Source organism: Halictus rubicundus, chromosome 16, assembly GCF_050948215.1.
Source record: "Halictus rubicundus isolate RS-2024b chromosome 16, iyHalRubi1_principal, whole genome shotgun sequence".
NCBI classification, from domain to species: Eukaryota; Metazoa; Arthropoda; class Insecta; order Hymenoptera; family Halictidae; genus Halictus; species Halictus rubicundus.
The window spans coordinates 5,036,837-5,063,486 of record NC_135164.1 but is presented as its reverse complement, the minus strand read 5'-3'; the positions used below and the strand labels follow the sequence as shown (position 1 = coordinate 5,063,486).

The following is a 26,650-nucleotide window of genomic DNA, read 5'->3' as shown; positions in this document are numbered from 1 at the left end:
CGCCGCGTTAGCCTTTGGCGACCCGTCCGCGGAATATCGCAAAATCTCGAAACTGTTGGAATCGATGCTGTCCTAGGTGATCTGATTAAATAAGATCTGATTAAACGACCGCAACGAGCTAACGCGTTCGGTCCGACGACGCGCCGAGGGCGTGTGAAATGTCCTCCTCGTATCCGTCGCGCGCGGGCAAAATAGAGTCCTCGTCGGTGTGTGGGTTTGTCGAGGTTCGACTTGTTTAAAACTATATGCAATATATTACTTACTGAGCTGTATGGTTCAGGAAGTTACGGGGGGTCCATCGTAGCTCTGACGACTCGAGCTAGACGGAACGTCTTTGGGCCTTAAACCTACTCTTTTCTCTCCTCCCGGTGACGATAGAAAACAGTCTCCGCGTCTGTGACCTTTATTGCACTATTATCGGGGATCGCTACGCGCCGCTATTCGGGGGATCATTGCACGATGACGAAAGTCGCCGAAATCCTCGCCAAAGTTCATACTTCCAACCCTGAAGTCAATTAGTCAATTCGGATTCTGACGGATTCCCAACGAGGGCCGCGCGTCACACACGTGCGACAGCAACTAATTTATTTTCTCTGCACTAACGAAGGAAATGTTTCTATAAAAATCTGCAGTCAATTTTGCGAAAATAAATGGGAACAATAAGTCCTAGGCTGTGGCTGGAATTTCTTCTCGTGGTATGGCTACATACGCAGTAATTATTTGTTAGGTACTCATTTTTTTACTGTGGCTCGCCCCAATTTAAATCCAAAACCATTTTGGTTGGACGATCATTTTTACTTGCCATAGCTTCAAAAATTCAAACGAAAACAAGGTATAAACCAACGTTTCATCAGTATTTTATCCGGTGACCCAACATATTTGTTTCTGAATGTTTGTAACATACAATTTTTAAAAAGCTTACAGACTACAGCCACCGCTTAACATTCAATAGGTATACTTTCACTAGTATCGAATGCTTCCATTTCATTGTTCACCATTTAAATATGGAACAATGCGAAACAAACGTCTTCAAATGAGAAGTGGACTGTTTCAAAGTTGTGAAAATTACCAACAGAATTAGAATAATATCAACGTTACATAAATTCTCAACAAAATTATAGGAAATAATAAGACAATATCTTCAGATTGTATCTTGAATTAACTCGCAAGATTATTTCACGAAAACTTTCTGGAAAGCTGTTAGAAATTAGAATCTATGATTCAATAGGGTTCCTAGGTTGAGAAACGATGGTAATCTATCAAAATCGTTGCATTAGCATGATCGCTTGAAACGTTGATCAGAAAATTTCACTGTACGAAGTTAGCGATTTTAAATAAAATAATGGTCAAACTATTACGTGCAGATATCTCTCAAACGGATGACAAGACGTTCGGAGAGTTGAACCGTGTTTGATATGAACTTTTGGCCAGGATTCCGTCGTTTTCCGTCACGGTGCGACGCCGGAGCCCGGTAGCATGATCGGGAAGGTCGGGCCGCCGTCTCGGCGACGGAACCGGGCCGGGAACGACGTAACGAATTTGATTTACCAATCGGTCGGGTAATAACCGGGCAGGAGAGCCTGTTTCGATTACCGTTTGGAAACGATCGCTCGCGATAATCGTCCCTTCCTCGACGAGGTCCTTGTACTTTTTTTGTTCTCTTCCAATGGGGCTGGATATCCGATAAACGTCCCGCTGGAATAGAAACGATCGGTTCGAGCGGTTCCACCTTTGGGCAGGGGGGCCACGGGGGAACTTGTTCGCCGATCCGGTCTGTGACTGGACAGTTTCTTCGGTGCCGAAGGGTCGAAGGTAGAGTGGTTTCGCTTCTCGTCACGCCCGCGGCGTCGGGACGCCGGCTACCGTGCGGCCGCAGCACGCTGCGTCTTGCCTTCCTCGGTTGTACGTTAAACTTCAGACCATCTGCAACCCTTTGGTGATGCTCTCGACGTGCTCCTTGGCCCGCATTCTCAACGCCTGGATGCTGGTCGTGCGTGGGTCGTGGCCAGGAGGGCTCGGTGGTGCCGTTGACACGTGTCCGCCGTTCCCTATGCTGGTCATCCCTGCCGTTAGGGTCCCTGTTGATCAAACGCAGCATCTCCGTTCAAGTGTTTTGCGAATACCGATATACTGTGAATCAAACAAATATCTCAACACTACATTTTTCCATCTGCAGCACATCGTCTGTGTTTAACCCTTGAACGGCGGCCCTATTTTACAACTGTCCACTCGACGATGCTTCATCCCCTCCATTCATAAACTGGCATTTAGATCCCAAATGATCCAAATTATTATTCTGATTACACTCAGTCGAAATAGACTGGAAATGGCTCCGCTGTCGAAGGGTTAAAGCCTCATAATTTCACGAACAAGAAACATGCTTCGAAGCTGCTAGCCTCTATTTTTGTAATTTATCGTTCACTTTCTTCACAGAAGTTACACACGGAGGACCGAAAATTGAGGAACGTCTCTAAACACACTGGACAGTCTTTCTTATGACTGAATCTGGAATTCTGTTAATCCTTTTACTGCTTCCAATTCGCATCTATTCGTTTTGCTAGCTATCAACCCTTTGCACTCGGCGCTATTTTAATTCTAAAACTAAATTTTTCTTCCGTCTTAGAATATTTTCATTTTGATCATACGAAACCGATCCGATTTCTACATATAATATTTAAATGGTTGGTAATCTGTTCAATACAAATTTTGTAATGTAACAAATATTTTGTAATATTTTTTGTAATTTCGTTGAAATAATGCCACAACAATTTTTAGCGGTGCTCCAGAGTCACCACTCGAGTGCAAAGGGTTAATAAATTTTGAGATATTCCTTGGTGCCCAGACGTCGTCCCTGAAGGGTCAACAACGCAAGCAGCTTGTCCGCCGATTAGACTACTAGTGGCTCGTCGTTTCTCGCATCATTTTCCGCGGTAGATGTTCTTAGGAGGATCATCTTACCGGGCACGGCGTTTCCAACAGCGGCGACGTTCGGCGGCGACGGCAATCGTCTCGGGGACGTCAGATAGCTGGGATATCCGGAGTGCGGTGCAGCCAGGAATCCGGGAAGCGCGCTCAAAAGTCCCGGAGGAGTGAGCCAAGGGTCCCCGGGCAGGCCGAGAGCCGGTCCCGCCACGTTTCTACGAAAGAACAGACAGCTTATCACTCATACAGTCACACGGAAATTTCCAACGGACAAACACGCTCCACGTTCCGGGAAACTTTCCCAAGAATTACCTCATGTTGGTAGCGTGATGGTACTCGCTGAGCCCGAGTCTCGCGGCCTCCATCTTCTCCTGTCTGCGCCATTTTGCCCGCCTGTTCTGGAACCACACCTGCAACGAAAACACGCGCAAACGCCGCGTTATTAAATCATCATCCGCTGCCGGCTGCGGCGTCACCGCGAGATTGCGTCCAATATTCCGGTACAAAAGAAGCTCCCGCGGTAAATAAGAGCAAGCGGAAGCGTCAACACAATCTGGAAATCGTGGTTGAACTCGGGTAAAATTGCCTTCGGGGGGGGGGGCGGGGATCCAGGCGCCAGGGAGCGGAGGAGGAAAGTCAACGCGAAAATTTTTACGCGCGCGCGAGACGACGGAGGGCTCGAACGGGGTTAGAGACATCCCCTAACGGCGGGGTAGCTAGAAAATGGAGTTCCTTTGGCCCGGCGGTGTACAGGGCGAGAAAAGTCACTGCCAAACCTCCCTCGTCTTCTGTTTCGCCGTCCTTTTCGAACCTCTTCCCCGTCGAATTGTCTCTCTCTCTCTCTTCTCTCTCTCTCGTTCTCTCTGTCTCTCTTCCGGTCGGTTGCGCTCGTTTCTTCGGCTCGCTCCCTTTCCGAGGGTCGCAGAGAAATGTCTCTGGGCGGGGCGGTCCACCCCTGGAGGCAGGGGCAAGAAAAGGAGGTAAGAAGGGAGCTCGTAGGGTGAGTCCGCTCGCGGGGACCACCCTTCGACATCAAGAGGGTAACGAGGCTGCCGGGCGAAATCGAAAGTGAGCGACGCGGAGAGAGAGAGAGAGAGAGAGAGAGAGAGAGAGAGAGAGAGAGAGAGTGAGAAAGGGGGAGGAGAGGAGAGAGGAGAAGCTTCAAGGTGGACCCAAGAAAGCCGGGAGCGGCAGCCGCTGACGAGGAGGGATGAAAGGCTCGGTCGGCCATGTTGATTTCTTTATTGTAACATGGCTGCTGTTGGCAGCCGGTTAAAGTCTGTCGCGATAACCATCGGCTGCTGGCTTCTCGCCTTATGAATTATTCAGCGGCGAGGAGACACGCCGATAGGCCCTATTGAGCGTGTCCGCGACGAATCTGCGTGGTCCAAGCTAACAGCGTGGGCTGCAAATGGACCGACGGGACCCATCCGTGACGGTCAGGACCATCGCTACCTTCGCGGCTACCTTTTTTGGCCATGGAAGAAACGCGAGTCATGCCTCCGCCGATAGGATGTCTTTGTGGGCTGCTTTCGGGTAACGGCTGTGACTCGAATTTTTCGGGATTGAACGGCGCAGCTTCGAATTATGACAGTGCGCGGCCTATCTTATCCGATGGGACGATAAATTAATAGGAACGATCCGACGATCGCAGAGCGAATTCGTTGGTGAATAGTTTGTTACGCGATACGATCCTTAAGGGGGCCGGCAGGGTTTGAAATCCATATACGTATGCATGGGTCAAACCTTTTCAAACTATCGCTTCAATATTGCAATGAGCAGTTTAGAAGTGGTCAATTGTGTTTCCTAAAAGTCCAATCTATGTCTGTATAGAGCCCAAATTGCGAATTTCTACCTCATCGTGGAGTAATTTGTAATATTCGGCAGAAAATTCGAATTCTGAAGCAAGTATGACGTCACAAGATGGCTGCCGCTGAGAGATTCTCTTAATTTCGCGAGATTTAGTGTTCGTATCGAAAAAAGGGCTCTATACAGACATAGCAAAGACATGTACAAACACGGAGGTATGCATTTTTAATTGATTACTTACTTATTTACGACGTAACATGTCTAGAAAAAAAGGCATAGCGTAACATAGCGTGACAGTCAAGGCCAAATGCCTGCCGGCCCCCTTAATGTGATTCGTTTATATACGCTTGTCGAATTGGACGATTCTACCACGTTTACATCGGGCAACTTTTGTTCGAATTATACATATAATTAATTGTTTAATGTTGATTGATATAATTTAATTGTTTAATGTTGATTGATATAATTTAATTGTTTAATGTTGCTTCAACATCAAAGGTCATTAGCAACACGGTACATTTTCTTACAATGTATTATACATATTTGTATCCTTGATATACTTGGCAAGACCGGGGATATACTCCTTAGAACTTAACAGAATGGGTAAGGATCTAGGCAACTTAGCATTTTTCCTTTCATTCTCATATTTTTTGTGTCGACCAAATCGTAAAGACTTCAATTGTCTATTGTTTATGGAAGACTTCATTTATCTATTTTTGGTTGAACGATTTCTTCAACTGTAGTTGATCATGTAAAAATTGAAAATTCAGTTCACAAGCGATTGCAAAACTGCAAAATTACATTGGATAAAATCGATAAATTTATAGATTTGTAGCATCACTTGAACGTTTGTGGAACAGTTGAAACGATTCATGTGAAAATTGCAATACTCATAACACTTGTTCCAAACGTATTTTATTCTCGACACATCAAATATAGTTCTGGATAAATCAAACAATACCTTTAAAATTATTTTAAGCAGTCTCTTGGTTAAAATCTCCTTCCGTGAGAACTTGCCAAAGTGCTTCGATCAATATTGCAATCGCCTCCCATGGTTTTATATTCGATTTTGACAACATTCAATACAGTGATTCGAATCTACACTTTCCCAAAATACCTCTTATACAAATCAATAGAGCAAACAGTCCGCAACAACAATTTATTCTGAAACACTCGCCGAAGTTTAAACCCACAAAAACTAGAATTATTTTTGCAGCAACAACTCGTGCTGTAACAGCCAGCAACAAGAACAATACATTAATCCTCGGACGGGAAACGTCGGTTCTATTTTGATCCAGCATCGCCCCATCTAAATCCTAATTATCACAGCCAGTTGAAATCATTACCTATTCGTATTAAATCTAATAAGAAACAATAAATCTCAAAGAAGCAGACTCAAAAATATGTAAAAGAAAATTAATACCTAAGATTTGAACTGATCTTACATACCGAACATGTAATATACATATCGACAGATAAAGTCAAATAACATGAACAGTCAAAACTGTCTTCAAAGAGTTAATCACATAAGGAATCTTGTTTCGCTATTTGCGATCTTTTCTTTCGCAATCATTGGTTTAATCATTTAATCCATCCGAGCAATTGCTATACCCTCGTATACAGGATGCACCGTCTAAACCAATCCGCAGTCCCGATACTCCGGTCTCGAAACCGGATTCCTCTGGAGGACTTCCGTCGTAGTTAGCATCATCTTCTCCGTCTGCCGCGGCTGGCCTTCGTTTCAACCATAACCCGGCGTTTCCATCGCCGTCGTACCGTCTCCGCCACGGTTACCTCCGCACCTCTGTGCCTCGTTTTATTATGTAATCTACTCCATAATTTCCCGTTTAACTCCCGGAATTCCCTCGGCTCATCCGTCGATCCGAAACCACCCCTCTCGGTACGAGGCGAGGGATAGGGGGTAGGGGTGTCGCGTTCGAATAATAAATATAGAGCAAATTCAATGTCCCGAGAAACGAAAGAGAAACGGCCGAAAAACGTTGGAACGAGCGATGCAAGCCGGATGACACCGACGGGGGATGAGGTGAGGGGAGGGGGGGAGGGGGTTAGGGCAGCGAAGGGGGATTGATATCGAGGCATTCCCGGGCTCATCAGGACGATATTCCGCTCTCGAGGACGAGAAGCAATTTTCTTTCCTGGCTGCGTGGATGAGGCAAGCCCGTGGACAAGATGCCACGTAGAAATGATGGGAAAATAAGCGAATTTCCCTTCGTATCTCTTATATATTCGCTTCTTCTCGTCGCTCACTTCGTCTTTCCCGACACCGTCTCTCCTCCTCCTCCCAGCGAAGGAGGAAAGTCGCTGCTGGCCGAGCCATCCAGCTATCTCTCTCTCTCTCTCTCTCTCTCTCTCTCTCTCTCTCTCTCTCTCTCTCTCTCTCTTTCTCGTGCCCTCCTCCTCTCGCGGAAATATAAAGAACAGGGCTAACACGGCTTAACCGTTTTACGTCGTAAATTTATTAGAGTAGGTACTTCCACCTTCTCCATCTCCGACCCGTCTCCCCGGCGTTTCTTCCCCCGGCCTTCCCGAGCTTTCTTCCTTTCAACCCCCCTCCCCCAGAACCATCCCCCGCGGCTCGCCCCCGCCTCGTTCTTGTCTACCCGCGCGACGCTCCCCGGCAATGATATTGCGAAGGTAAACTCGCTTAGACGGTTTAAATGCAAGAAAATTGGAATAAAATGGAAGTAATTCCGGGATTAAAATTGGACGTTCCGCGACGCGCGCGTGATCGCCGTGGTCCGAGGACTGCGACAGCCTCGGGAGCCTCGGCGATCCAGGGGCTGGAGATTTCGATCTTCGAAGTTATTTGGACAGGACTAGAGATTAGTAATAAATGGCCTGAGGAGGCCTGGGCTAAAATTGCCTACACTAACCCTTTGCACTAGCGACTCGAATTTCCTTAATCTTTTTTGTAAAGAGGTGTTTTACGTCCTTATCTTCGACACCTATGCAATCACAGTACAGGGTGCAAAGAAATGTTCGGTCTTGGCTCCCACAGGGTTATTATAAATCTACGGATCTTTTCTTCCCATGTCGTGCAATGTACTACTCCACACACCTACAAACACACTATGTAAGATTTTGTGCTCCCTCCCGAAAGATTGTGGACTACGTATATAATGTCACCATCACGTCCATTACCAATTAAGGCGGTGGCCCCGCCGTGCATCCCCTCCATAACTCCGTACGCGTACACGAGATTTGCAAGGGTACGGGAGGCCCGCTCTCATTTGTTAACAATGCAAAAATAGTACTGTTCTGTAGTCAAAATCGCTAGATAAAAGTTCAATCTAGGGTGGAAAGGTCCTCAGAAGTCCTACTTTTGCGTTTTTTAGCCGTAATTTGCAATATTCAGCAGCATACTGCTTGTCGAGTGACATTATCGTAAATATCGAGAGATTCAGAGCTCGTATGGAGTTCGTAGGACCTTTCCTAAATTACGGCTAAAAAACGCAGAAGTAGGACTTCTGAGGACCTTTCCACCCTAGATTGAACTTTTATCTAGCGATTTTGACTACAGAACAGTACTATTTTTGCATTGTTAACAAATGAGAGCGGGCCTCCCGTACCCTTGCAAATCTCGTGTACGCGTACGGAGTTATGGAGGGGATGCACGGCGGGGCCACCGCCTTAAGCGACTTCAACGTTACCTTCACATTATTATAATGTTATTATTGTAATATTATGTATGTAATAGAGAGCACAGAATAACCTCTCATCGGAGGTTACAACTGTTCAATAAAAAAGAAAAAATCTACGGATCGACGAAGATCCTTGAATTCCAAGGTCCAATCCCTTTCCACTGTATTGTATTCTAAGCGCCCTGTCACTGGAAAAATTTGATCTTGCAATTCAAGGTCGAGGGAAATTTTGCTCCTTTTTTCTTACAAATCTTCAAGCGCTCCGAAGATGTAGAGCACGCCTACGGCAAGAGAATTTCTTTACACCGTGTGCAAAGGGAATTCTATTGGCAGCGCAGAGTTCGGCCGAACGATCCCCAGCTCCGACAACGACAACGTGAAGCGAATGCTCTGTGAAGTCAAAAAATTCTGCGGAAAAACATGGCGATCGGCGATTGAATTTTGATTCGAGGGAGGGGGGGCGGGGGGCGGGGGTCGGGACGATGGGTACCGGCGCCGAATTTTCAATGGGCCGGTGTTTGTCGGGACACGGGGGTAACACATGCTCGGAAACGGTGGGCCGCCGAAAACGCGTTCACGCCAAGCCCCGTTACTTTCGACAGAAAACCACTTTGCCGTTGGCGCTTGGCCAGTCGGACCTGGAAAATGTCGGTCGGCGTACGGACGACGGCGCGGGAAACAGAGTGGTCGTGTACAGGGAAATATCGACGTTAATGTCGTACCCGGCGGCTGCGTAACAGCTTTCCGAGATCGGTCCTCCCGTACGGTGACACGCGTTGACGAGAGAGCCCCTCTCTCTCTCTCTCTCTCTCTTTCTATTTTTCTCTTCCTCTGTTCTCTCGATGGAGGCGCGGCAACGTATCGCGGGCGAAAATCAGTTTTCCCGGGACGTGTCCCGCCATTTCTTTCATCGTCGGCTCCTGCCGCCGCGCCGCGCCGCGCCGCGCCGTCTTCTCCCTGCTCTGCGCATCGTTCCGGGACGATGATCGCTTTATCCTCGCTCCGACGACGGCTCTTCGGCTCTCGAACACGGATTAGCGCCGGTAAAAAGGTATTCGAGAGCCGCCTCACGCCACGGCGCGCGCATTGTCGCTCCGCCGCGGTATTAACAGATTTCGGCCATTGTTCGCCGATCAAGGTGGTCCCGCACGGCCCTTTGAAAGAGTTGCGGACCGGCAGAGGTGTCACCGCGCGTCTCACGCTCCCGTGGTCCCGGTTTTTTAACAGATCTTTGTCCTGATCCACTTGATTCGCGGTGGCGCGACGCGCGAGCATAATCGGCGCCCTGCCATGCACCAGGCCGAGAACCGTTCGGTGGTCAGAAATCGGGTTCGTGGGCTCTAAAAAATTCCGCGTCGGTTTTAGGTGGTTCTTGTTACAATAACTTGATTTTATGGTGTTTGGGTTTAGGGAGCACCGACAGTCAGTATTTTACATTACTTTATGAAAATAATGTGTCTAAGTTTTTAGCCATTTTTTAAATAATATTTACCTATGGAAATAAATTTGTTGAGCGATTCCACGTAGACGGATCTCCGCAATCTCGGTAATCGTGAATTAAAAATATTAGAAACCGCCTCTGACAATTGATCAATCGTAACTTTCTCTTGAGTTCCAGTCTTTCAACCACTGTATCAATTAGTGAGAGGGGACAGTGATTGGTTTAGATTGGAAATGGTTGCTGGTAATTAGACCGTGAATCTTTATACAGTTGTAATCCTTCTAGTATATTCAATTGCACCGACTAATTTTTGTTATAAATACATAAAATTTGCGTTCCATTGATAATCAATAAAGGCCGAGGAATGAATTTGTACGCCTAATACGATGGACACAATTTGAAACCGTGAAGAGACTAACCCTAGGAATACTGAGCCAACCATAAGTCACGCGAAAACATAAGGGGGATCACTCCATAAGAATTCAGTATAGACGAGCTGTCACCTAGAACTGATTGTTATAATTAGACTGCAAATTTTTACGCAAATTAAACATTGTCTCCGGTACGATATAGACATTCATTTCCATTTTTAAAGTCCTTTCGATCGGTTGAAAATAATGCAACATTTCCAAATTCTTTAAATGCTTTTAGTGTTCTTTATTCGATATGCATAATTTCCCGATGAATGCATAAAATCCGCAGTCTACTTATAACGCACGGTCGTCAGCTTATGCAAACAGCTCTAATAATTTGATCTGCCACTGTATGCATAGAATAAAGGGGCCAATCTATTTGCAAATGAATTGTGCCAGGGAAAGATGCTGCCGAATGAAGCAGTAATGAAAATTCGGTGAAGATGGGCTGTCGTTTAAACATTGATTGCTACAACGTAAAATTCTCAACTTATGCAAGTGGCTGTGATAATTTGGGAGAAGGCCAACCTATTTACAAGTGAATAAATATAATAAAAAAAAAAAAAATAGATATAAAAAGAGATCCTCCCGTCGACGCAGAGGAAATCGGAGAGCCAATGGTTATTTTTCCGTCGGGTGTCTTACAAGTCTATCAAAGCGCTATATCGAGGATGCAGGAAGGAGCGAGGAGGGGAGGGAGGGGTGAGAGAGGGGCGGACACGTTTCGAATATAAGCCTAGATTCCGGTCCAGAGCACCGTGGTATGCATAGAGAAGGGAGATGTTTGGAGAGGGTTGGAGTCTATTATTCACCGTGCTTTTTATACCCCCTCCCCCTCCGGGGCAAAGCCTGGTTCTCCACCCTAGCCCATACTATTTCCCCTTCCCCCCCGGGCCGGGCCTGTCAAACTGTCGTGCAAATTCAATCCTATACAGTCGTTCTCATTCCAATTCGGTTTCGGAGCGTGCCGAAAGGACAGCGTCTGTGCATCCGCAGTGCGGATACGTTCCGAGGATAATTGACGATGCGGCGTGACTCGTGCAGCGTTCGAGTTAAATCAATTCCGCAGGGTGGAGGCGGGGGTGGTCGTCGGTCGGTATCTAGTTAAACGGACCGAGCTGGTTCGCCGATCGCGTCGACGTCGGTTACGATGTTGATCCTCGACGCGATTTTACAGACGCGGCGCCGCGTCGTTGACAATGATTTCAGTCGAGTCTCTAACTCGCCGACGATCGAACGCAATTTATTTCAGTAGCCGGACTCGGCTCGCTGACGAACCGACATTTGTCGACCGGAATCGCAGCTGGGCTTCCGAAGGCGTCATCGTTGCATGGAAACAGCAATTATCGTGGACGAATTTGTAAGTTATACTTGATTACACATGTTCGCGAGTCTCGAGTTCAATTGTTCGATTCAATTCGTTGACGAACAGAAATTTCAGTGACGATGTCGGAGGTGCTTTCTGAGGGTATTGTTGCGATTCGTGGCGAAAAGGTCCTGCACACGATTTTGTACAGGGTCCTTGACAATTATTTTAGACAAACTTCTAACTCATTTTCAATTGAACAGAAGTTGTTTTTGTGGGTCGTCGATTCAACTGGTTGTCGAGAATGATCCTGCACGACAATATTGAAGATGAAAAATAAAATTAAAGATTCCGTTATGGTGTCGGTGCCGCTGTAGGAAAATGGGTAATTTTGATAGCGTTCTAGATTGAACAGGGGGATGTTTTAAAGATGTGAATTTTCCAAACGTGACTTCATCCCTAACGCAATTGTGTGGCTATATCTGATGGCTGTCGACAACTATTTTAGCCCAACTTGTTTCCGTAAATATTTTAATTAATCTCGGACTCGATTAGCGGTATATTTGAATGGTAAAATCGAAGGTGATTTCTAAGGATGGTAGGGTGATTTTGACAGAGTTCCGGGTTCGGTAAAGGATGTACAGGGAGGCTGAGCGCCACTGGCGGGCTCCTCCAATAAAGCCACCCCTGTCGTTGCGTGTAATCACCCTTAAACACTCCAACGCCCCGGCCTAACCCCGGCGTACAGCGATACAATACTAATGTGCTACAAATAACATCCCAAACACGAGGCGATTTCACTTTTACAATGAGACTAAACGGCTCCGTGTGTGCCGAGGATACGCCACGGATCGTTCTACTGGTAGTCGAGAGGATCCTTGCCCGTTCCCGAACAATGTGTTGTTGTGCGTTCTTTTCACGCTGGATCACGATCTCTCTTTCTCTCTATCTCTGTCAGAAAGTCATCGAACGAACTACCTCGATCTTTTCAAGGGAGCATGATCTCGAAACTACCATCTACATTATTCCCACAAAGATCAAGCAAGAGGAAATTACTTCGCCATCTTCAAACTATCGTCTATTTAATTCCTGCAACAACTGATACGAGTTAAAAATGATTTGCAAATATTTGCCTCGAATTCAACGTCAAATTGCTTCGCCGTTGTTATGTTACCAATAAAATGATTGTCTCGAAAGGGAAGTTTATTCCGTTCGAACGACGGTCCAAAATTGCTAAACTGGTTATAGAAGGGAAACAATAAATCCAGGAGCGGAGCAAACCGTCTACAAATGTTTAATAAAATCCAAACGAGCTTTTCACTCGGCCCGATATTATATTTTTCATCGTCGTTGATTGTAGCACTTTCATACAATTGATTGTTGGTACAGTTTGAACGAAGAACCGAGAAGATCAGACGATTTATTTCGGACGTCGAATAAGGGGGGTTCGAATGTACACTAATTATTGGAAGTTTTTAAAAATATCAGAATCGTGGAAGGATATTTCTGCAAGCTGGATCGCTGAATGGGACCGAAGCGGAACATATTTATTTGCACAGTCTGTCAGTATTCATCGAGCCGCGAGAATAAATACGCGATAAATATACGGATATACCGGTTATTTAATGATCGCGGATTTATTCGAAGTATCAAAGGTATCGCGCGACGGATATTAATCGCGGGATAAAGATCCGCATAATGGGGGCCGGGGACTTGGTATCGGCCGAATTCCCGTGGATATTCTGTTTCGCGTGTTCTCGCGTCATTAATCGAGGCGCCCATTTAAGGGCGGTATAATGCACAGTGAATGGGGGACGAATGTTATTAATACAGCTCGTCGAAGCCATCTAGAAGACAAAGGATTATTAAATTGCGGGTAATCTAAAGGCAGACAGATGGAAGGTGAAGGTAAGCTCTCTGGTAATTCTTAAAAAAAAAAAAAAGGATCCGTGCGCCAACGAGAATAATATACTGGCAATTACGTAGGGGATTGAACATGTTCCTTTTTTCTCCTCCATTCTTTTCCACGCCGTCTCTCTCTCTCTCTCTCTCTCTCTTTCTCTCCCGTTCTTGCGTCCTCTCTGTCTTTCTTCCGAGAAGGATTATGAACGATCGACTTTCTCAATGATCGGAGAAACACGGAAGTGTCAAGAACACGAATCGTGCCCTGAAATTCGATCCTTCTTATTAAGACCCTGTCGACGTCGAAGGAAAAGGGGAGTTTAAATCGAACGGAGGATACAGGGCTCGCCGTTACGGAAGAAAAATAATTCCACGGAATTATGAACGTCGCCTGGCGGTATTGTTTAACAAAGTACCTACAGGTTGCTCCGGTTGGTCGGATAATAAGATATTGTTGGCTTAAATTACGTATTCGTCGCAGCCAGCTGGTTTTTCTTCGGCGAACAAACACGATCAATGTACTTTTCCTTGCAACCTTTTATATTTTCGACAGAATGCTTCCCAGGAGGTCCGGTTGCAAAATTGTTTTCTGCCAAGTTGTACCACCACCGTGTCCGAACGTCTAATCTTTTGGAATGACCCATTCCGTGTAGAGGTTCCCAGAGAATCGTAGAGAATTGTTCCGTGCTGGGGAAACCTTTCGTCGCAGCAGTGTTTGCGCGAAAATATGGCGGAGGCGGAGGATTAACAATTCCTCGGTCCCGTTCAATTAATCCGGCTCGAGCGGCGCAAGAGGCTCGTTTGATCGAGATATCGCGTTGCCCTTTAACGAGTAACCGATGTCAAACGCAGCCAGAGACGAGCGGCGAAAGGAAAGGGAAGCCCGAAGTCGGTCTCGCCGGGGAATACACCGAATTCGAGATATATCCAGCAGAACTAACTATTAATTTGGTTCCCAGGGTGGTAGTAGACACGAGGCACCGAAGGGGTGGGTTGCGCGGGAGGGTAGAAGAGAGAGGCGGAGGAGGCAGGACCAGAGAAGCCTTCGGGGCAACAGATTACTGTGCACAGCCTATGGATCTCCTCTCCCCTTCGCGTTTCTACCCCCCGTCCACCCTCACCCCCCTGCCACAAAACCCCCACCGTTGCCCATCTCCTGGTCGGACGTGGCCGGCCCCGTGAAGTTAATAATCATCAAAAGTCACGGTGTTTGTCGAGGGCGGCCGCCCTTTGTGCGCCCACGCGTGCTCCTGACGCTAATATGACTCCGCCCGGGCTTTATTACGAGTTATTAGAGTTATTACATCGGCGACGGATTTTCACGTGCAGCTACGCTGCTGCAACCGGCTGTGCACGCTTCCCTAACATCCCCCTTTTCACCTTTTTTCCGGCCGGACCTTTTAATCATCGTTATCGTGGCCCGCTATCACCCGCTGCACATACTCCTCCTCTCACAGAGACGACGACGCGTTGCCAAAGGGTTTTGCATCGTTTAGACTCGCTCGCTTCGGGGTAGGTGCTTTTCATTGTTTTGCAGTTCTGTTTGGCCGCGTGTAATGTTGAAACACAGTTTAACCCCTTGACATAGAATATCGAGTCTGATTCGTGACGATGGTTTTAGTTAGTCTTTTATCGTTTTAAAATGTTATGTCCATTTTCTTTTCATTAGAGGGAACAACGAGCGACCGAGAAGTTCTAATTACTTTGGGGTGTGTGTCCATTTGAGAGTAAAACGTTTTATCTTGCAAATTTATCGAAAATTTATCGAAGTGGTGGACAATTTTTGTACGTGCCTGAATTTATCAACGATTTTACGCGAGAGTATAATTGTGAGAATTGTGAAATTAAATGTTTGATATCGATGATTTGTCCATCATTGATGGGGGGTGTGCACTGGTGTCTGGGATCCGTCGATCATAATTGACCGTTTCGCGACGGACGCAAGCCCGAAATAGAAAATGCGAAACTGGCCAAGTGAAACGCTTATTGATCGTTTCACTGTTGATGCACCGGTTTGCGGCCACCGAATCATCTCTTCGCGACCACCTTTGCAATTATCCTGCTTTTAGAGAGTGCGAGCCAACTTTGACACGAAACAATAGGGAGACGTTTGTTCAGAGAACATCTTTGCTCTTAATATTATTAGATTGTATAACACTGCTAATAATACGATTTTCGTACTGTGGCTCTAATAACTTAATCACCCATTGCACAACCAACGCGAAGGAACAAACCTTCTCAACCCTCCGCTGGAGGCGCCTGGGTCTGTTTGGACCCAGAGTATCGAAACAGTAATCTATGCATTCAATTTTTGGGAATTAAACGATTCGCATAGCTGTCGCATTGGGAATCGCACTAAGATTAATGTGTCTACAAGAAGTACCCTCAAAAATACATTTAAAAAAATTATTAATTAAATCTGTAAACCGAGCATCGTCACTCACATAGTTATAAACAAGGATCCACCGTTCCAGGGTGAAAACTGACGTTGCAGGCGTGTAGACAGGAGAAAGTCGAAAGCAAATGCTTGTGCACTAGTTGATCGCAGGGGTTGTTTCCACCCCTTCAAAGTAAACAATCACCGATACAAAGAGATGCTCGCCTAATATTTGCCCGTAACACCGTAACCGCAGGAAAAACGCATAAAAATCCGCCATAGTTGATCGAGAGGCAAAGCTGCCCTCTGATCGACCGCAAATATCGGTCGGACCTGTGAAGACTCGTGGGCAAGCGAGTCTCTTTAGCGGATCGCGCGGGCATATTGCCCGGTAAATGGCTCCGGCGGTGACAAAGGGTGCATTCATCCGAGTCCGATTCCGCGGCTGGCGTCGAAAAAGGGAGTCCGCTGTACAATGAACGCGCGGTGTCAAAATACGAGGGCCATAAGGCTAATTTGCCGAATTTCTGCGTGCCTTATTCACGCGAAACACCCTCGCGATTATGTCGAAAGCGACGCCGGGGTACGCGGGCCCCGTTGTTTCGACCGGCGGGCATTCAGAGCCGAGTCTCTTTAAAACGAGAACCCGGGGCCTAATGACAGCGGCGGATGAAAGCCCCCGCGGCTTTGATTTCACCGCGATTGGACGTCTCGATTCAGATCCGGGAAGTGGGTCGGATAATTAACTGTGTTCTTGGGGGCGAGTTTTTTCTTTCACGGCAGCCAGCTTCTTACGCGCCGACGAAAGGATGCGGATCGATCGGGCGAATACATTTTTCCCTCCCCCGCAGATGCTAATAAATTGGTCCTTGCCCCATGTTTTTTAAAACTCGAAGGACAAAAGATGCCACAAAACGATATACAGTCCTTTCTCGATATATGTCGCAAATGCCTGGACGATAGAAGTCGCAGAACTATCCCCACTACCGTGAATCAAAGAATAATAGCATCTCCTGGACGATATCTGTCGCTGGCGAGACCCGTGTTGCTGACATATACCGAGAATTCGCTGTAATTGGACGATAATTAATTTTTTCAGAATTTTTTCAAAAACTGATCACTATCAGGGGATAGATCTATCTCCGCAGGACTTGGAGCGTCTGCCAGGGGATGTAAACAGAAGATGCGATCTATCTATCGGCGGAATTTGTGTCGGAGAAGCAGATTCGTTATCTTTCGGGGGTAGAAGGATCTGTGAGGACGTTGGACGGGGATTCGAGGGATGGATCACAGTATAGGGCGGCGGCAGTTTAGTGTTACTAATCCCTAGCGCGATTTCGAGTACGCATTCAGAGATCAAGAGGCCGAAGGCGCGCGCGTCGGCCCGGCACCTGCTCGGATCCACACCCGGACAGAGCAGAAATCTCGAACTCCTGAAACGGATATATTTTCACGAAGTGACATTCATCCCCCTGGCCCGGGGAGAGAAAGAGAGAGAGAGAGAGAGAGTGGCTCGGCTCTCCCGCCTTTGTAAGGGATCCCCTTCACGGTTGCATTTTGCATCTATGCGCCGGGGGACTCCGGGCCCCGGAGCCTCGGGGCCTCGCCGGAGCACGCAGCGGCAAGAAATTCGATCTTAAACCACTCCGGAAAAAAGAGACGAGCCAATGGGGGCGAGGAGAGGGGCCCGAGGGGGGCCCGGCGACGATAGAGAGAGGCGGAGAGGGAGGGCCCAGCAACCAGTGGAACTGAATACGTTTGTACCTGAGCCCGACAATGGGCCTCGTAATTCGATTACAAGGACCGCGAGCTAATTGTTAATTGCTGGCCTCAGGACCATATGCCGACAAAGGTTTCATAACATTATATGGAATGTTAAAACGAGCAGGCACATATGCGCGGATCCTCTGTACGTGTGCCCTACATGAACGTCCTTCGAGCCTAACGCGACGAACCGTCCTGTGCTCGTGGAACGTCTTGCTCGTGGGAAAAGCTTCCGTTTCTTCCGCCTTTAATGTTAAACCGACCAGTACTAGACAATTCCTCGATTCTTTATTTTACGATCACTGAATTTATAACGGTGGTGTCGCTCTTTGAGTTTTCAGAAGTAAATACTGAATCTTCTAAAAACTAGAAAATAGATAATAGAATTCTAAAACTGAATATTGTGCTGTATACTAAGACTAAGCAAAGTTTATAAAATTAATTTGACTTATCTCTGTGCAAATTTTCATGTAGTCTAGAACCCCTAAGCCCTGCGATCGTGTCAGCTCCGATCTAAGAGTCTGCGAACTTTCCTGAATTCGCACAGGCTCGAAGACATAAGTTTCAATCTAGTCGGGCGGGGGTGGTTCGACAGACGATAAGTTTCAATTGGAAGAAGGGGCACTTCGTGTCCGCAATTAGCGAGATTTAATCATGCTCGCGTGTCAAGGATCGTTCGGGGCTCGAGTTCCACGCATGCGATCGTCCTTATCGTCTCCGCTCGATCGAGCGCGGTGGAAACGAGTCCTCTTCCCGAACTCGTTATTACACCTCCTTCGACTTCGTCGCGATTAATTATCCTTGTAATTGCACCCGTGGTCCCGCCGGACACCAGTCTTTTTCCAGCCGCGCAGCTCATCCCCCCCTCTCTCTCTCTCTCTCTCTCTCTCCTCGGACCCGAGCACACGGTTGCCCCACGGTGTTTAACGGCTAATCTGCCAAATGAAGTGTTTTTGTGTTTGAGCACAACACTTCGACTCAATAGAGGAGCAAAACCGCCCTCGGGAAAAGGGTTGCTCTGACATGATTGATGCTCGAGGGGGCTGAGCAAGGGTCTCCGGCAACCCTTTTTAGTCAAGCGCTAAACGTAGTGCTTAATTGAGCCACAGACCTCAGAACCTCGGACAGCTAATCTCCCGGACGTATTTACAGAAAACCGATGGACCTTCGTCTTTCTTGTTACAGGACTTCTTTGCCCCGGTCAAGCCGCAGGCCGTGGCCTGCTTGATTTCTGCTTTTCCACCGCGACAACACGTTTCGACCACCGTCTAATGACAGAACTACCCGCAAATGCCACGTGACTTACATTTTAAACGTTTCTGTCCACCGTAATTGGCGCTTAGTCAACGTCCCCGTCGAGCCAAACGGTTGCCACGAAACCCACAAATCTTTGCGCTGGGTGTAGAAACAAATTCTGTCGTTTGCTTGGGTGTAAAAGCAATATTTCGTTGCTGATGGCATATTTTGTCCTTTCCCTATAAGGCATGTGACAAAAGTATCGCGACAAGTTTAATTTTCGCGCCATGCGCTTAGTGACGTAGACGTCGCTGCACTGCGCGCACGGTAAACGTCACGGTAGCTCTACGTAATTGTCAGATACAAATTGTACAAAAATTTAGAATGGCGTACAAAGTCGATTATCGTTATAGACCTTAGTGGACATAAAGCAAAATCAGTAACCTCGACCAATAAATAATCCGAACGAGTTGTCGAGGTTTTCTTGGAGTAGCAGAATGGAATAAAAAAGATTGTTGCCTCGCACGGAAAATACTTGTATCAGGCAAATCGATCGGGGATGATAACGGAGACATAGAAACGGGGACCGGTGCACCCGTTTCCACAAAGAAGGGTTGAAGCGAGGGTGAAAGGGGTTCGACGGGTGGTAGACGTCGTCAGTTTCTCGGTAACAGACTGTCAAGGCCCTTAAGTCGGTGCAGGAACACGTCCTTCGATCCTGCGGGGTTGCGAGAGCATGCGAAGTGAGTGAAGTCTTGCAGCGCCGTCTAACGAGTATTATAATTACTGTCGCGTAACTCAATATTGCCCCCTCTATCTTCCCCCTCCCCCGCCCGGCCGCCCGTCCCCGATATGCTAAACTCCCGCGGAATATAGTGTTAATAGGCGTGGAATGGCGCGGGACAACACCCCCGCTTCTATTAATTGCACTTCACCCTAAATGCAAATTGTTCAAAATTGAGCGAGGGCTCCCCGAATATTTGGAAACTCCATTACGGGGCCAGTGTTCGTCCTTTCGTTCGCGCCCACACAGACGTTCGGCGCGCACACGCGCGCGTCTCTCGCTCGCTTCGAGGACGACGACGCCGACGACGACGACGCGACGGGCCACCGACGCCGAAAGGAAACCGAGGAAACTCGTCGATACAACGGGGCAAGGGAGACAGAAAAAAAAAAGAAATAGAAAAGGAGAACATTCTCCATCGGGAATCGTTTATCCCCGATACCACCGATGCTCCGGGGGTTGATCGAGGAAAGGAATCGAATCCGAGAGTGATTTCATTACTCTGCCGGTACTCTGCGAACCACGCTGATAGCCCGTAGATACTTGCGTTGGGAAATATCGTCGTTAACCAATTTGACGGTTTCCTCCGTCATCGGCCGTGCTCCACTCCCGAACGAAAAGAGAACCGCATCTTTCCACCGACCGGCGAGTCAATGCTCGGGACATCGAGTTAACAGCGTAAACCAAGTTTTTCTAGAAACGTTACCGAACCATTCTGCCGAGATCCGACACCTCAGGATCGAATCCGATGAAAGGCTAAATGTACATGCGAAATTTATGAAGAAAAATATTGATTGAAAAACGTTCCGACCCTCCACAACTTAACTGCATTGCTTGATCATGAAAAGAATATGTTTATAACAGTAAGGTATTGTGAAAACACGAAATTACAGTCTTTTCTCCGTATATGTCGTCAAGACCTGCATGATAAATGTCGCGGAACGATCCCTACTACTGCGGCGTGTAGCCCGTGAGGGGTCACGGAGGTAGAGAGGCCTCGGACGACGAGGAGTGTAAACATAACTCGGGTATGTCTCCTGGACGATACAGGACGCTGGCAAGACTCGTGCTGTTGACATATATCGAGTATTAATTCACTGTATATCTAAAAAGATTAATTCTTTTCGCGGGGAATTTGTGACTTCAGCTTTTGCACTCGGAACACGCCGTCAGCGATCCATTCATTATTTTATGAGGCTGCTCTTTACAATTTTATCCTCGGAAGGGAATTAGAAATATTTCTACATTTATTTCTTTCAGTAATTTGCTTGTTTCAAGTGGAAATAACAATCACTTACTGTCGACACTTGTAGCTCCAGCTGAGCGTTGACACTAGGTTTATGGATCATTAAAAGTGAGTATTTTACATTACTTTATAAAAATAAAAAGAATGTATCTATCCAAGTTTTCAGCCATTTTTTAAATAATATTTACCTAAGGAAATAAGTTTGTTGAGTAATTCCACGTAGATGGATCTTCACAATCTCAATAATCGTAAATTAAAAATATTAGAACCCGTCATTCTGACGGGTCCCGTAAACCTAGTCTTAAGGGTTGAAAGTTCTCTGATGGTGAAGAGTTTAGAAACAAGATTATTTAACACTAGAACGACCGGAGCAGTCAAAACGACTGGTTCCTAATTTTTTCTTTTACAATTACTGAAATTGTAAAAATGTTTTCATCGGAAATTTTTTAATGAACCTCTTCATTCAAGCACATATTACAATAAAAGTTGTACGAAGTCTGAATGGGCACAGTCTTGTCACTGTTACAAAGCAATATACGTCAGACGCATTTATTGCTCGTTCTAGTGTTAAAGTAATTACGTATCGAATATACTTTAACGACGAATCACTTCAACAACGAAACCGTATGAGATCCATCCAAAACTACTCGAACAAATGCCTCCATTAGGAGCTAGCCGGCGGGCGGAAGTAGCTAAAACCGTGAGCGTCAGCCGGAAATACCGGCGACCGTCCCGGTGACAACTCGAGAGTGGGACGATCAATCGCCGCTGATCGAGACGGCGGATCTTGTCCAAATCCTCGATCCCGATAGGTTTCGCGATGGAGTAGTCTGACTGATTTCATCCCCCGCGTTGACACTCGTTCACATCGAGGCCGCACGCGAGACGCAGGACGTTTTTCCGCCAGCTTGTCACGTCCCAGGACTGGAAGCGTGTCTGTCCTCGGCGATCATGTCGCGTTATATTTTTTTTCCTTGGCCTGCTCCTCCGTGACGCCCTCGCGCGCAGCAGGTGTCCCGCTCCCACGATCTTCGCTATTTCCCGCCGCCCCATTTTCTGCACGATCCCCCGCCAACACCCCCCACCCCCGTCGACGGGGATCTCGCGCCTAGCGCGAGGCCATTATCTTATTTTCCGCCTGGAAACATCGCACCCACAAGAAAAACGATCCGACGCGGGGGAGGAGGCCCGCCGAGAAAGCCCATTGGCTGCTCGCGCGGAAGATCAGAGGCGCCAGCGTGTAATAACATTTGTATCCGCGGGAACATCTTCTTCTCCGGGGCGATATCGAGCTCCGAACGGCCTTCAGGAAGCTTAGGGTGCTGGACCATCGGAATCTGATGTGTCCAAGCGCCCGGATCATTATTAACGCGTTCGCGCCGGCCCGGTTTCAGCTTAGACTGACGGAATTTGTTTCTACTTTGTTTCAGAAAGAGACTGGTGTTGCGCTTTAAGCAATTAATATGTCTGACTCCTGGAAAATACAATCGAAAGAGAATCCCCCTTGAAAGAGTTTAAGATCATCGATGCATTAATTTTATTTAAGCTGATTAACGTTGTTAAAGGAAGAAAGAAAACTCTGTTTGGTCACGGTTTATCGTAGTCGGCACAACAATTTTGATTTTGCATAAAAATCCGCAGTCTATTCGTACGAATAAGAAGAACGTGTTCGTTCAAGTTTTCTGTCTCACAAAATGGAATAATTTTTCCATAAATGCGTCTGTGCAACGATCGTAAATTAATGAATTTGGAATCCGTTAATTTTACCGGTCCCGTTACTGTGTTCGTGTGTTCAATTCCGACCGAATGTGAGATAAGATGAGGATAGCGGTCGTTCAGTGGGATATTATCTTGATTTATATATCCGAGATCGATCTAGTCATTCGAACATACTATTAGCCGACCTGGTGCGAGAATTCTCACTGCGTGCCCTTTGCTAAACAGTTTTATTGTGCCACATATGGGTATTAATATTGCGAGCTTATGGTTCTCGGTCTGCTGACCACGAGGGGTGCGGCCGAAGGGACTCTGTCAGCCTGAACCATCGTCGGGCCTCTGTACATAATTCACTGTGAAACCCACGGAGGAGAAACGATTACTCAATAGGACAATTGTAGTTCTATCTGCGTCACTGATCTGCCAGTGCTTTTCCAAATTTTGTGCTTTTGTCACGATACTGTTTAACGCTAAATCTACCATCGCCGCACAATGGTCAATTTGGACGAAATCGGATTCAAAATCAAGGAACTTTCGATAGGAATGAGCTAGAGCGATGAAATTTTTTTTAAATGAAAGCTGCAACTTTGTAGAATATGGGAAAAATAGGGAGATTATTACCATCCAATCGTTTCAACGAAAAAATGACTTCATTAGTTTTTGTTACAAAAATCTATTTTTTGCAAAATCCTGAGGTCGTAGACAAATTTTGAGACCAGATTTGAAATCAGCGTGAAAAAATCTATGGGAAATGATGTATGGCATGTTAAAAAAATTTTTTTCCGCGCGTGGTATTGGAAAAACTAAAATTTTCTTGAATTTCTGCGCGTTTAACGAATTTTCTCGAGGTTAGAAAACGTTCGTACCACAATCTTTCTATTTTTCCCATATTCTACAGAGTTGCAGCTTTCATTTAAAAAAAATTTCATCGCTCTACCTCATTCCTATCGAAAGTTCCTTGATTTTGAATCCGATTTGGTCCAAATTGCCCATTGTGCGCCGGTCAAAATGACGGGCTCCAGATTTTTTATCTTACAATTACTGAAATTATAAAGACGTTTTCGTGGGAAACGATTAAATCAATACTTTTAGTAGAGCATGTATTATAGTACGAACCGCACAAAATCCAAATAAATTCAATCTCGTCATTTTTATAAAACAACATGGATGAGTTTCTGGCAAGGCTCGGTAGGTTTAATGTTAAGGGATGCCAATTCTTCTCATCAAAATTCTTCAGTATTATATTCACAGTATACTAATCATTAGATTTTGAAACAATATAAAATCAGTTCTTGCATTAATTGTGTGAAACCAAATAAAAATTTCTTCCCTAAATAATTTCAGTGAGTTGAAGTGACCAGATCTTGCCTGGCAGGCCGAACGTATTAATTGTTCGTAGTCGAACAATGTTTACGGAGAAAATAGCACACCCGATGGAAAGGAGATAAGGAACGAACCGTTCGCAAAGGACAGCTGTTCGTAGAATCGCGCATGATCCACCGGACGCTAATTTCCGCACGTTTTTCCGCATTGCGTGCGCAATTGCGTCGGGAAGCGAGGTGGCGTCGCCGTACAGAGAAATTCGCGGCAGTAGTCATGGTTACGGGGGTTGATCGGCGGGGGTTGGATGGTGGCGGCGTGCGTGACTAATTTGACACCCCGTAGATATAGGTGCGCTTAACCCAGACAGTCACCTGCGATTCGTGCCGGCCTCGTGTCGGCGCTAACGATCACGATTTCCCTCACCCCCTCCCCGTACGTACCCCTAATAAAACCGACCTAAACGTCCCGGTAAACGCCGAGCTGCTACCGAAAAAGCGATCAAAAACCTGACTCCAACAGTTCTCGATCACTATCCTTCAATTCTATTCCTATTACTTCGTACGCAATCGCAGAGAAACGCTTGATCCATTTACGAAATTAAATACCAATAGGGACTATTATGAAATAAAACTTTTCTTTAACTGTCGAGAATTTCCAGAATAAAATTAATAGAACAACATTAATCCACAAAATGCACACACGTATTTGTACCTGCATCTTCTACACAAAGGTGGCTTGTGTTGCAACAACGACAACAAAGCAAGTTTGTTCATCAAGAGTTTGCAAACTGAAATTCTGAGCCCTTTTGAGCGAATATGCTCAAGAAGAACGTAAGGGCGAGTACAGGGTGTGAAAGATGAAGTGTGCTGTCAGTCCCAAAAATAGCGAGATGATTGTACCAAGCGAGATTTGATGGTTCAAGGGGAATAATTTGGTAGAACTTCATTAACGTAGTATGCGAGCAAGAAAATAGTTGCTGGTAGAACACGCGTTTCTCTTGCCTTTACGTCGGGGATTTCTGTGTCGACGTGACAGTACACAACGTCAAGCAACGCGAGGAAGCTCTCTCCTGGCCCTTTACCGCGTGCGTTCTCGCAAGAATGATTTCCCTGCCTGACAACTCCTTCGTTACGCGGCAAACGCGTTCACGTGCTTCAAAAATCAAGCGAAACTCCATTCGACAATTTAGCATCGAACGTGGCTCAGAAACTGTGCGAGACTTCGTTCAAGAATCGTCCAAGTGAGCGCAATCGCGTTCGACGCGAACAATTCCGCACTATCGTCGAGAGTAAGCTGAAACCGTCTTTCAACTTCTGTTTTGACAGAGCTATATCTCTGGCGACAGATGGTTATATAAAAGCGGTATTAGCGTCGATGCACTGTAAGTTTCAACTCTATTGCATCAGTCATATACCACAGCATTGCACTTATGAAGCATCACGTAATAAACGCGTACAAGTCAGGAATTCGCACAGTTACAAGTAGACTGCAGGTTTTATACATTTATATTAGGACCTTGAATAAGTTCTCGCTGTTTCTTCAAAAATGACAGTAGCAGTACCCCGTTCGTGGAATTTCGAATGGTAACACACATGCAAGGCAGTAGTGTATCTAACCTTAAATTTCAGTGTATGGTAGTTCACTTTAGTGTAAACAAAGTAATTTTTTCTTAGTTCTGAAAATGTCTACTTTTGTACCAAATAAAGAGTATTTGCGGGGAATTTTATTGCACTACTTTATTCAAAAGAAATCTGCAGCTGAAGCACATAGAATTCTTGTTGAGACTTATGGTGACAATGCTTTGTCGGATACGACATGCAGAGACTGGTTTCGACGCTTCAAAAATAATGATTTTGAACTTGAGGATAAAGAACGTTTTGGCGCACCGAAAAAATTTGAAGACGAAAAGTTGGAGGAATTACTCGATCAAGACCGATGTCAGACGCTAGCAGAACTTGGAAAAACATTACAAGTAGATGAGTCAACTGTTTCATAACGTTTAAAAGTTTTAGGAATGATCCAGAAGCAAGGACATTGGGTAAAAGCTTTTATTTTGTAAAAGAAACAGCGAGAACTTATTCAAGGTCCTAATAATAAAAATGTGCAGTTCAAAGCAGTGGGCAGATTAAAAGAACTTCTATGTAGAATTCGAATTTCTATTTTTATTTACTTCTTCTCCGTGATAGCGGGGATAATACCGCGACGTTTGTCACCCAGGCCTTGGCGACATATATAGAGAAGTCTCATTAGTGCCACGATGGAAGACGAATTTTTGACTATGGTGTAGTATATGGCGGACCAGATTTAGTTACAAGATGGTGTATCATACTGATTGGCTGGCCGTAGTATTAAACAGGGATCGCGGACTTTCTTTTTAAATGGAACGAAAACAGGGAAGATCGCTTTTAAATTGCGCTCTCAAAAGCTTTTAGAAACGATTGCAGGTTCGATATTAGTTTCACAATCGTCCCACCCTCCCGACCACCCCCGATCCAGCCTCGACAAATGTATTTCTCGTCGTAGGCAACTGGTTTGAAATTCCTTCCCCGGTGGTGGTGTGCGAAAGCCTCGAAAAAAAATTGTAATCGAATTGGAGTATTTTTCCAATTGGCAATCGTCGAACGGTCGAGCGCGCGGAACGATTGTCCATCCGGCTCGCTCACCCCCCCCCCCCCCCCTCTCTTCCTCTCCTCTCCTCCTTTCTCTCTCTCTCTTTCTTTCTCACTCTTTCTCGATTCCAAATTAGCTG

At 46.1% G+C, this 26,650-nt stretch overlaps 1 protein-coding gene across 3 annotated transcripts in view; it reads right to left on the bottom strand.

Moving 5' to 3' along the window:
• Positions 1–1,774: 1,774 nt before the first annotated feature.
• Positions 1,775–26,650, bottom strand: part of LOC143362078 (retina and anterior neural fold homeobox protein 2) — a 55,424-nt gene continuing 30,548 nt past the window's right edge. Inside the window, exons 3-5 of one of the 3 annotated variants that reach the window (XM_076801917.1) lie at positions 3,235–3,332; positions 2,959–3,155; positions 1,775–2,078 (exon numbers count right to left, since the gene is read on the bottom strand). In XM_076801917.1, the coding sequence (XP_076658032.1) occupies positions 1,915–2,078; positions 2,959–3,155; positions 3,235–3,332 (459 nt within the window). In that variant the 3' untranslated portion in view covers positions 1,775–1,914. Of the gene's footprint in view, positions 2,131–2,958; positions 3,156–3,234; positions 3,333–26,650 lie in introns of all 3 variants that reach the window. The other 2 variants (XM_076801918.1, XM_076801919.1) reach the window with 2 other exon arrangements.